General features: G+C 34.5%; 1 protein-coding gene and 1 long non-coding RNA gene across 3 annotated transcripts; both read right to left on the reverse strand.

The window, feature by feature from the left end:
* Positions 1 to 217: 217 nt before the first annotated feature.
* LOC123218220 lies at positions 218 to 1,265 on the reverse strand. The gene is made up of 2 exons (XR_006502641.1): positions 989 to 1,265; positions 218 to 749 (listed from the first exon to the last, which is right to left on the reverse strand). It is a non-coding gene; the product is annotated as an uncharacterized LOC123218220 (long non-coding RNA).
* Positions 1,266 to 1,671: 406 nt separating this feature from the next.
* Positions 1,672 to 10,563, reverse strand: LOC123218218 (type II inositol polyphosphate 5-phosphatase 15). Of its 2 annotated transcripts, XM_044639515.1 has the most exons (11): positions 9,690 to 10,562; positions 8,108 to 8,360; positions 6,842 to 7,652; positions 6,135 to 6,259; positions 5,544 to 5,628; positions 4,016 to 4,181; positions 3,870 to 3,910; positions 3,496 to 3,763; positions 3,271 to 3,394; positions 2,758 to 3,118; positions 1,672 to 2,524 (listed from the first exon to the last, which is right to left on the reverse strand). In XM_044639515.1, exons 1-11 carry the CDS (start codon positions 10,441 to 10,443, stop codon positions 2,168 to 2,170), a joined length of 3,345 nt encoding a protein of 1,114 aa, XP_044495450.1. In that variant the 5' UTR covers positions 10,444 to 10,562; the 3' UTR covers positions 1,672 to 2,167. The 2 variants fall into 2 exon arrangements, with proteins under 2 accessions (XP_044495450.1, XP_044495449.1); XM_044639514.1 differs by having other exon boundaries at positions 3,870 to 4,181; positions 9,690 to 10,563.
* Positions 10,564 to 12,354: the final 1,791 nt, after the last annotated feature.

The raw sequence follows: 12,354 nt of genomic DNA on the forward strand, positions 1-12,354 counted from the left end.
TATTAGGATATTATGAGTTTAGTTGGTCAGGACAAGTCATGTCACAAATGTATATACATATAGACATATCATCATGTGATTGGATAATTTTGAATTAATAATAAAATAACATCTAATTATATAATAATACATCCATGTGTGTATACATTTATGTACAAAAATGTGTATACATTGCATTGCTCTATGATCAATACATATTTTTAGAAAAAATGATATAATAAGGGATTATATGAGAAATTTTAAAAGGCATATCATAAATATAATAAAAAAATGATATTTTCAATACATAATACAATACGCAATTCGACTATCATACGCAAGAATGTATAGATATGTCATTCCACAAGCTGCAATCCTAACATGAGGCTAAAATTTTATCTCATTTTTTATTTTAGTTTAAAATGCTAGCAATTTTTCTCACTCAAAGTTTGAAAAGTTTCTCTTTTCCCCATAGGGTTTCATTTTTTCCCCTTCCTTCTCCAACAACCGTTTTTCAACTAACCTCTCATACCCCCTTCTCTGTCAATGCTCCCTCCCCTCTTTTGGAGGAAGACACAACCATGAAGTGTGCCCTTTCAAGATGAATTGAACCAACTAGAGAAGCACGACAAAGACCCACGAACGATGTCCTGCTTCATCGCGCTTCATCACTTTAGGATCAGCATCACCACTCGAAGACGAATCTTCATCATCTACGTCTCTACCCAAAGACGAATCTTTGTCACGCTCCCAAGCATCTCTGTTAACTACTGAAATTAGAGAATGAGGAAAAAACCCTTGAGTGAAAAAAGATAACTTTTCAAACTTTTAGTATGAGAAATTATTAACTTTTTATACTAAAGAAAGGAGGAATAAGATAAAATATTAGTTTTTTAATATTTTAGTTAAATAATATTTTTATCTTTATAACTAATAACAAATTTTAACAAGAAGTAAATAACGAATGAGTATTAAAATTATCAGAGATCACTTTAGGAATAGGCCAAACCTTGGTTGGGAATAAGTCTTTTGGCCAATCGTTTTTTAAGCAGCAATTTCTCGTCTAAATCTCGAGACAATGTTCATGCAAGAAGAAGCTACTAGAAATTCCATGACTCTTGTTTCACTTCTTATGAACCAGAGACAAACTACATCCAATTGTCAAAGACAGTTTTATCGTTATGCAATTCTCACTCGTTCCATAATATGCGCAAGACGTGAGAATTTTACTACCTCATCTACAACTACAACAATTTACAAAAACAGAAACAAAAACAATCCCTCTCTTCCCCACCCCCACCCCCCCCCCCCCCCCCCCCCCCCCTCTCTTGTCCCATACCTTTTTTTAAAATATAATTTCAAAAAATATTTAGTATATATTTAATAATTTACTATAATACTATTACTACAATAATACTTAAATGAAGAGGATAGAGAGGAGGGGAAGGGCCAAAAATTATTTATAGCAAGTAAGAAACGAAGATTCCATGCAACGGAAATGGGGCAAGGATGTATTCTATCTTGCGGGAACAAGGACAGGTATAGTCATCTCTGCCCCTCCACTCCACTCCCCTCCCCTTCCCTTCCCATTTCCATCTCTATCACCCAACCTGTTACCATCCATTGATACATCAAGTATTAGTCATATGCCTAGTTGTAATAGCTATCAATCATATATAATACAAAAATTGATGAGAAAGAAATATATCAATTTATATAAATAATACCCTTGTATCAACAACAATAATAACTAACAACAACATTAAGACAAGCAGAAAGCCTTAGTTTTTTTTTTTTTTTTAATATTTCCTTTTTAACTCTAGTGATCATATAATTTACTCAACAATCAGGATTGTAAAATTTGAAGAGTAGAAAATTTAACCCCTCCAGTCTGCTTATGTGCTTGCTATTTCTGTACACTTACGCATCCGACTCCAATTCAATCCAGGAAATTTCTACAAGACTGGCTCACACTTAGTTGAAGAAATCAATAGGCATTCAAAAATTGACACCAGGAAGGCTGAATGAAACGTCTGAAAGGCAGAAAACACAACCCAAATCCTCGCTATGTACAATGACAACACTTGTTGAGATGGAGTTGATTGCTTCAGTAAAGCATGTTGATCTTCACATTAGAGTAACTGACAGATGCAGGCAATCTTGCGCAGATAGTGTTGTTGCTGTGCTTCTAAGGACTATGCAAATTTCGCAGCTGATCAACAATGTCGAAGGAACTGCTGAGACGTTGATAGTCAGACCGGGGAAGGGCATTTCCTTGAACTGGCCCAGATTCATTAGGTTTGTTGTCAATCTTTTTTGTCTTCGCTGAGTGGCAATGGCGCACACGGACACGGTGATTTTTTGTGTCAGCTGAGTATCTGCCACGAACCTTGACTATCAGTATAACTTCCTGGTCTCTCATGTCTTCGCACCACCAATTTTGTGGCACTCCATCAACAAACTCTTCAACTGTCTGGAAGTCTTCATGATGAATTGACATTTCTGCTATATGATCTGGTTTGATTATGCCAGTTGCTGGCATGACCTGGTCATAATGGTGGTAAATATATCAATAAATTTTAAAATTAGATTGAATACAACACAAAAATAGCAAGAGAAAAATGGCTTAGCTTTTAGTTCAGAAAAAAATACTATTTTGATTGATGATATGAAAAAAAAAATGGCTTAGCTTCTTGAAGATATATAAATAGTTACCTGCAATACAGAACCCAAGAGGTGAATGGAAATATTCGCATTTTTCAGAAGCAAAGAACTTACCTCGAGCCATCTTGGAAAGCCAAGTGATCCTCTTGGATAACGATCTGAAGCTTGTCCATCCTCCTTAACGGTGGACTGGCCTTCACATACTATTTCATAGAAAGCATCATTTTCCCCACATTTATTTGTCACTCGCAGAATGGAAGTGTCCTGGTTTTGAATAATTATGTTGTTTGTGCTGACAATAGTTTCAGGAATCTGGCGTAAGTCTTCAAGAATGAATTTAATTTTCTCATTTGACCCTATTATTTCACCAAGTTCTTGTCTCCTCACTGACTCATCAACTCGAGCAACATCAACACTAAATATGCAGCGGACTGGCTTGTGATCACTGTCTGTTACATCCATGCAAGCTTCATACCTATCAAAATAGAAATGTTAGTCTTCAGTCTTTTAAGAAAGGAAAAAGATGAGACAAGATGATAGAGTGAGTGCACTGCAAAATTTGCATATCCTTTAGGCATCAGTTGATGTTATACATTAGATGAAAACAACCCTACCAGGAAAACTTACTGTAGAATAGAAGAGACAACAGGACAATCGAGACTGCATTCAGATCCCAAAGTTGACCGGCTATCACGGTATAAAATTCGGTCACACCAGGCAGGAATGCGCTTCTTTTCACCAGAATCGTATCCTGCAGGATATTAACAGAAGACCAGAAAGATTTAGCAAAGCTGATTACGGAAAAGACCCTAAAGAAGATGATGCATGATGAAATTTTATGCAATTAAGTACCTGCTAAACCAATTTGATGTCTTTCAAACTTGTAAGTGGGAGGAAATCTAATATCCGCTTCTCTCATTCCCTGGAAGACATTTCCAGCTTCCATTTCTGCTCGGAGTTGATCCCTTTCTCTAAGCCAATCAAAGCATCTTTGGGAAACAAAATCCCTTGCTTCATCGTAAGATATTCCATCAAGCCGGTAATTAAAGTCACCAAGAAAAATGACCATGTCTGCCTCAGATAACTCAGGCATTCCTTCTACAGATTGGCCACTTATAGCCTGTAAAATCATTATATCTTGATTACACCGACTGAAAGAAAAAGCAAAGGTAAAAATGCACTTTAACATCAAGGTAGCAACTATACCAATCAAAGTATATACATACATTTGAAGAGCGAAGCATTTGAACAGCAGACAAAGCCCCAGCTGCAACAGAAACAACAACCAATGGCAAGCCAGATCTATAAACAAGCCATAATAAATACACTGAGCAGGCAAGCCAGCATGATAATAACAGGTATGGCAGCATACCAGCTGAGGCACCGAAAAGGTTAGATGGTCGGGAAAAGTTCATTGTCCGGTAAACATGGTCAAAGTCAGCATTACGACGATTAACAGCTTCTAAATGTGCAGCAAAGTGACAATTGACAAAGCACATTACCCGATCATACACTCGAACTCTCAAACCAACAGCACCCTGGAACAAATTTCAACCATGTTAACAACCAAAACGATAAAAAATGAAACAAAAATAGATAATATGTATTATTCAGATGGAATTGGATACACAAAACCACACAATTCATGTGCTTCAATAAATTATATATTTTTGATAATATTAATGCATCTTGTGTCAAAATATTTTTTCAATGCAAACAAACAGTTTTTTTTTTTTTAAAATCATTATCACATGGCAACATTTTTTAATTGAATAGTACTACACTTACAAAGACTATATAAAGTCATTCATATAAAGTGACATGTTAGAATATGACTGAATGAATGAATATAAAAAATTGACTTAATCAATGCATATTAAATGACAGTGAATTATATGGCGTTGCATACTGCCACATCACTTTGTATGGATGACTTTGTATAAAGTCTTTGTAAGTGTAGTATTACTCTTTTTAATTATATTTATGAAAGCAATCCAGGTAAAGTTTGTGATACCATATTTCAATCTTAGTTAGTAAATACAAGAACAAGGAAAAAAAGGTACAAGAATTATATGAGTACAAAATGATAAATGGTTACGTTTATTAAAAAAAAGTCATAAAATTCGGATATGGAAAAGATATAGAACGTGTATCTACCGGTTTAATACGACAAATTGTCAATAATACGTTTCTAAAAATACAGCAATATCAATAATAAATTTAACATTTTCATAGATCTTCTGATTAACAATTCAAATGTAAAGTATCTAATTTACTATTAAACCTAATATAACATAATATATAATCAAAATTCAGTCATCACCAAAAATGATTGGGAAAGGTTAGAGATTTGAATGACAAAATATTGGATTTTTTATTTTATATAATTATGATATTATGATAATTAACTGAAAACACAAGAAACATTTTCGTACTTTAAAATATTCATAGAAAAGGGAAAATGTAAAAGAGGGTAAAAATATGTGTTTAATATGATAAACATATAAAATACGCGTTTAATATGTTTTGGATTCAAAAATTCTGAACAGCGTATTTAAAACGTGAATTAAATGTAAACAGTTCACATTTTTACTAACTAGGATTTCAACAATTGTTACTTTGCAAGGCAACTTCTTCTGTCAAGCAGTAGATAGACTAGAGTATGGCTGCTTTCATTAGTGAAAGCTATAGGCATTTTTCCGATAGAGGAAAACAAAAAAGTTTGTAAGTCAAAACTCCTATTAAGAAAAAGGTCATTCTTCCTTCATCATTAATTTTCATTTTAAAAAACAGCAGAATCAAACATCTTTAGTAAGCCTTAAACAACCATGACAGGAAAGTAACAGAATTTCGAACCATCAGAAAGAGCAAATCAACTGAATATGCAACTGTTGGCATACCTTATTACCAATAGCATGCCCAAACCCACATGGAACTGCTGCAACATCAACATCTCCAACATAAGCTCTAAGATCATTTCTCACCCTAAAGAAAAATAATAACTTATTAGAGTAACTCAACCAGAACTGATAATAAAATCAAAAACAGGAAAGTAGTTAAGCTAAAAAAGAATGCAATGATTTCAAATTCATAATAGGGAGCTGAAATATCACATAGCCATTGTTTTAAATGTACTGTAGGACACCATTAAGCATTACCACCATATTTAACACCACACCCCCCTTTTCTTTACCTGATAAGAAAATTTTGCAGCAGTAAGAGCAGAATAGAAAAACAAGGATAATAAATAATAAAGTTGCAGCCATAATTAACATTGATTTTTAAAAAAAGAAAAGGAAAATGGACAGCCTAGTCCAACATAAATATGATGCAATTATTTCAGCTACGCATAATAACATTATACAATCAGTCAAACAGATTTCACTATCCACATATGATTCAAAAATAACCATAAAAGTAAAAGGTATTCTCCAAGCTACTGAAAAATTACTAAGGCTTATCCAAAAGTCTTCTTATAATAGATAACTCACCACACAGCAATAAGTAATCCTGCCAGCTGTCTAGAACCAACACGTTGAAAAGATGACCCTTCATCCAATGTTTTTCCTATCATTTCCAGCCACCACTGTCCAACAGCACTTCCCTCCAGTCCTACCTATAGACATAAGGGATATAAAAGAGAAAAGAATACATATATTATAGAACAGTAAGCAGTATTCCCCCAGAAAATTAATGAAGAAAGAATACACATGAAAATCCGAAATACCATTACCCACAAAATTTTTAATTAAATTTAAAGGCACTTCCCAGCTAATAAGGAGTACTCTCTACCCAATAGAAATTTCCACTTTCATACCTAAACAATAAAAGCATCATTTCCTAAATCACCTAATAATGGTATTCAAAATTTTTAAAGCTTATTCCACATCAGATCCATAGGTTTAGAGAAAAGATGAAAAGAAAAGTCATCATGACCCGTGCTCACACACCAGTACAAAATACCAATTGAACTGTGACACTTCCATCTCTTTGATGCAAAAAGGTATGAAGTAGCATATTCCTCTATAAGCACCCATATAAATACTATATAGCTTGAAAATTATCAGATTCTATGGTAAGCTTGAGGAGCCATTCACATTCTTCAAAAATGCCGGATATAAAATTTTTAAATTTTAAGGATCATAGATGTAAAATGTAGTCATACTAGATAGAAATTTTGGTAAGAATGATATCTTACAGTTTCTTTTGCAGCAGACATAGCAAGAAAACCAGCACCCATTTCAACCTCTTGCAATCCAACGACAACTATGCCAACATCTGAAGCTGCAGAACCCAGCCATGATATAAGTGAATCATGGGTAGCTCTCTCTTGTCCAACATTCCACGTACCAGCCAATATTTTCAAATTTTCTATCCGTGTATATAAAAACTCCTTTCCAGCCAACTCTGAAGACAATATGTTGTCAAGATGTCCAGGGGATGTGACATTCCAACCACGTATGCCACCATGATTAGCTAAGGTGAAAACATAACCAGCCCCAACAGCCATATTTATCACAGGACTGCTGTGAGCTATCCATCCTCCAAGCCGATTACCCTCAAGGTCCAATACCTGGACAACTCCACTCATGTAACCTACCCATATCTTTGACCCAAATGTACATAAACATTGAATAGCAGAAGAATGAAAGTGAAAATCTTGCAAGCGATTCCCATTTGTATCCCATTGCACAATTAAGCCGTTTGCACATCCAGTCCAAATCATTCCATCAATTGTCATGACCATTGCCTCAGTTTTTCGGTTATCATCTCCAAAGCCACTCTTTGCTGCTACTCGACGAACAGCATCAGCTGCTCCCATTATGGCATTACGTGAACGTTGGAAAAAACCAAAGGAACTCTGCATTTTATCTTTCTTTGAATTAGTAACAATCTTCATCTTGACCTCATCTTCCATCGAAAAATCTGGTACCAAAGACATATCCACTCGATTCTCAATCTGACCATCTATATTGAATACTTTCAGTAACTCCCTTGTGTGAGCATCCCTGTGGTTCACAAACTCTAAGCATAAATAAAGCACCACTACTGAAGCATAAACAATAAGACTTTCAGAAAATATCTAATCAAATTAAAAAAGACTTCATGAACTCATAATAATCAAAAATATATGCTTTGAAAGCTGAAATACAGGTATAATCTAAAAGCTGCCTGACAAACTATTCCTTCTGAGCCCAAAAACATGGCCAAATTTCAAAAGGAAAACTTTTCCTTTCAGAAAAATGCAATAAATGCACCCACACAAAATGATTGATTTTGCCCTTAATTGTACCTTTAATTTTTATTTTTTTATGGTAGACAAATCCAAAGTCAAACAATCTCAACATAATCAACAATGTTGCTTCAAAAATAATGTAGTTTATAATGAGTAAAACATATTCCCATGAAGAACAACACACGAGCTCACTATTGAACTTGATAACTATTAAAAGATTAGGCATACCATAATGCAAATGACAGAAATCCAGAACTCCACACTTTTGATCTACACTTATCAGATAACAAGATCTTTATATCAGAATTTAATATACAACTGAATCCATTTACAGCAACTTGGCTCCTGAGGTCAACAAATGACCTCTCCACTGTTAAAACAGTCATGTGCCTTTCCTCTGTTGTTAGAAATAGAGCTCTTTCAATTGATTCCCATGGCCACAACTTTATACTACCATTCTCAGAACCTGACCACAGATCCCCTGAACCAAAAGCGATAAAGTGAGGGAAAAATAAAGTATGAAAGCTAAATCATCTCTAGAAAGAGCCAGCAACAGAATTTCCCCTAAAAAATTTTTGATCAAGTGAGAGAAAGAAAAGGCAAATTTTGTTTGGCATTGGAAAACAATTACACAAGATTGAATTTTCTTATTCTCCAAATGTGAAGACTGAAAAGAAAAGGCATGAAATCTTTGTAATTTGCATAAAATGTGTTAAGTAGATAACAAGTCATTGTTTATAAGAAGAAGGTGGCAATAGGCACTTTATTTTTAGGACATCCACTGCCAAATTCTACTTGAAAACATTTTTTATTTGATTAATGCAAATAGCACTTTCTGGTAGGCATGCTACAGGGCGGGACAGTACACATCCGGTAACAATTGAGATAATTGTTTTCCCCAGGCAGTTCATGGTTTATGAGAATAGATTGGTCACTTTTACAATTCTACAATACACAAACACAATTTTTGTTCTTTTCTTTTTTTTTTTTTTTTTTTTTTGTAAATCTCATTTAGCATCTTTGACTTATACCTCCAACACAGCATGACCACATCAACTTTTAGCCATAAAAGTATGGGAAGAAAAATGTCACACATTCCAAGTCTTACAGCGAATGTTCAATCCCAATTGATGTGAAATCCTATTTAACACGATTATAAAAGATAAGCTAATATTAAAAAGATTTACTAAGTCCATAGAGAATGAAACATCGCTTGAGATAAGAAAAGTCAAAATAGAACTTAGAATGTATAATAATATTCATATAATAAAACCTCTATTGATTCATAACCTTGAGACTAGATGAATTCTAGTATATTAAGGTTGTGACTAATCAAAATATTTGTATTTTTTCCCAATAATGAATTTACCCCAAATTTGTTTTCCAACTATTATAATCATTCATAATCATAACCACATCAATTGTGATACAAAATTGTGTGGCATTACTCCTAAATATACTTGTATTTTCCTCAATAATCTATTCATTTCTCTTCTCCAAAATCTCAATTTCCCTTCCTATTCAAACTTCTTCCTGTGAACACTTCTATCTGTCTAATAATGACCAACCAATTGATCTAATCATTTCTATATTTCACAAAGCATGCTACTACATTCATAAAATTTGGATCCCGACACTCTTGTCAATGTGGTAGCACTATGTTAATCATAGTAAAATGAGTGATAGCTGTATAATCAATGGTCACATCAATAGCCATGTCAATTCAGACACTGAAATGCATCATCTTTTAAAGTTAAACCAATGTTGTTGAACTTGTAAAATGAAAGATGAAAACTTGAAAAGATCATACCATAAGAAGAAATGCAAAGAGAAAGAACGGGTCCCCGATGGGCCTCCCACGCGAAGGCGTCTCGAAACCCTTCATTCAAACCATTCATCTTCATCTTCCAACACCGAACTTTCCCATCCTTATGTCCACTCCACACAACTCCACTACCCTCATCCCCCACCATACACGTCACTCCGGGCACTCCCTTCACAGACTCCCTAAACGGCGCTGTGCCACTCTCACTCTCCTCATACAGCTCTCCGAACTCCCACACTCTCACCCCATTCTCTCCGCCCGTCCACAGCTGCCTCTCCGTCCCCACAATCGTCCTCAAGAAACAGCCCACCTGACTCTCCCGCAGCGGGTGCGGCCTCACCTCTAAACTCGGCGGCCGTCCCGGGTGAACCGCCGCCCTGAGCGGGGGCTTAAACATGGGAATTTCCCCGCCTTTGGCGATGAACTCCGGAAGCGAATTCAAGGAAGAAGAAGAATGTTTGTCGTTCTTGTTGTTGCCGCCGCCGTCGTTGAGGTGGAGCTTCCGGTCTAAGAATTGCATCATGTAGTCGAGGCGTTTGATGGTGGAATTGGACGGCTGAGATGATTCGTCCTCATCTGAGGAGGAGGAGGAGGGTCTTGATCTCGTCGGAGAAGAGGAGGAGGAGAAATAGCGGTCGAAGATTTTGGTGCCTGAAGGGTCAGTGTAAGAGTGGGAAGTGGCAGCAGAAACGACGTCCGTAACGTCGTCGTTTAAGTCGATTAGGGGCGGGAGATCCATCGGATTTGCGGGTCAGCTATGGTCTTGTTGAATTCAGATTGAAAGAGAAAGAGAACCGAATTCTTTGGGATTTTCAGACATGTCTCAGAGCTTACCAGAAACCAACAATTGTTTATTTTTTGTTTATCTTATTTATTTGTTTTTATTATTAACCTAATTAGAGAAAATCACATTTTGATCCCTATAATTTGTTTTTCAAGGACCTATTTTGGTCCTTTATCTTCAAGATTAGATCGAATAAGAGTTGTTTAAGTTTGGATTAAATTATTCATGTTTTCTTCAATGACAAGGTTATACAAATTCTGGCCTCGCCCGACCCAATAAGACACATCAACACACCTCTGAACCCATATATACCAAAATATATTATTGAACTATTAATAAAATTATATGTATTTATTCTGAGTTATAATTTGAGTATTAATGATAATATATCATATATAATTGAATTATTTTGAGTTAATGATAAAATAACAATTAATCATATAATAATATATCATTACTGATACTCAAAGTGTAATCACATAGCTCCCTTTGAGAGATATCCAAGTGTTACCTTTTCATTCTAATGGGCCATAACGAAAACTTGGGGACCTAAATTATTCCTTGCGGGAGATAAGGGTTCTTGACTTTTTGATGTTGGTCATGTTTATACAAATAAAGGTTGGTGGGGTTGAGGGAACGTGACTTGTGTTGATTGGTTTTGAACTCACTTGTAGTTGAAGTTAGGTTTACGAGTAATAAATCAAAACTCTCTTTGTCTTGGTTTCATTTAGTCCATTAATGGAGAAATCTTTTAAATTTATCCACTTATATCAAAATTTGCAAAAAATTGAGTTTCTACAAGGGTCACGAAAGAGTTGGACAAAAAATTCAGATTCTAAAGTCTATGCTCAAAATATAGACTAAGTTTATAGAAGAACAAACACAGATAAAATTTGATCAAAGGAGAAGAGATTCAGACTTAAGTCTAAGACCCATTGATAGTTGGCCTTTGGATCATACCAAATTAAAAATTATAATAAAATTTACAAAATTACCCTCTTATAATAATTTTTTAAATTTTATTTTATTCATTTAACAATCCAAAGGCTTAGTTCTAAGACCAGCCTGCTAGGCCCTCAAATAGGCTCGAATCAAGGATTGTTTAGGCTCTGTATATTAATGATAGGGCTCAAGTCAGTCTTTGACTCAAAGGGACTATACCCCTATTTGCCCACCTTTAAGTAACATCATACATACAAACTGTTCTTTCAAACTAACTTGATAATTTTACAAAGTAATACTACATGTTTTGACATATCATTTACTTTGATTTATTTATCTTTAATTTTAAATAGACTAATGAGATTATAACACTTCGTATTAAAAGTTAGTGCATATAATGATATTCTTATTTACGACCGTAAAATATTAGGTTTGTCAAAAGGAAAATTGAGGCTAAATTTATGTCATAGTTTTCATATTTGGACTAGATGTTAACCTAATAAAAGAGTCAATATTAGTTAACCAACAGTTGGACAAATTGGATGATGGTCGGATTAATGAACTGTTTAAATTAATATTAAATATAATATTTAAAAAAAGTTTACATACTTGGTTATTACATATAAAATATGAATTACACTTTCATAAAAATTAATTTGGTTTGACAACACACACGCTATGTCAATTTTAAAGATTAAAAAAAAAATTATAACCCAAACATGGGGGGTAGGGTTTGATGATGCTCCTAGGTTATGTTGATTCCCAACAATTGCCCAAAAAAAAACCTATGTTGATGTACTATTACTATTCAATCTAACTTAAAGCTCCTAACAAGATTTAAGAGTTTATGGATAAAATTTGGCTCTCAATTTCTAGTTGAACCAAACAAATAGGTCGATTTGATCTTATTTTTAAAATCATGGT

Source organism: Mangifera indica, chromosome 6 (assembly GCF_011075055.1).
Source record: "Mangifera indica cultivar Alphonso chromosome 6, CATAS_Mindica_2.1, whole genome shotgun sequence".
Classification (NCBI taxonomy): Eukaryota; Viridiplantae; Streptophyta; class Magnoliopsida; order Sapindales; family Anacardiaceae; genus Mangifera; species Mangifera indica.

Excerpts from the sequence above, each read along its gene's own strand:
- LOC123218218 (XM_044639514.1), bottom strand. The coding sequence starts at position 10,443 with ATGGATCTCCCGCCCCTAATCGACTTAAACGACGACGTTACGGACGTC. Across the intron at positions 3,119-3,270 it reads GTTGTCTCTTCTATTCTACA|GTATGAAGCTTGCATGGATG; the intron begins GTAAGTTTTCCT and ends CTATTTTGATAG. Across the intron at positions 2,525-2,757 it reads GCTTTCCAAGATGGCTCGAG|GTCATGCCAGCAACTGGCAT; the intron begins GTAAGTTCTTTG and ends CATTATGACCAG.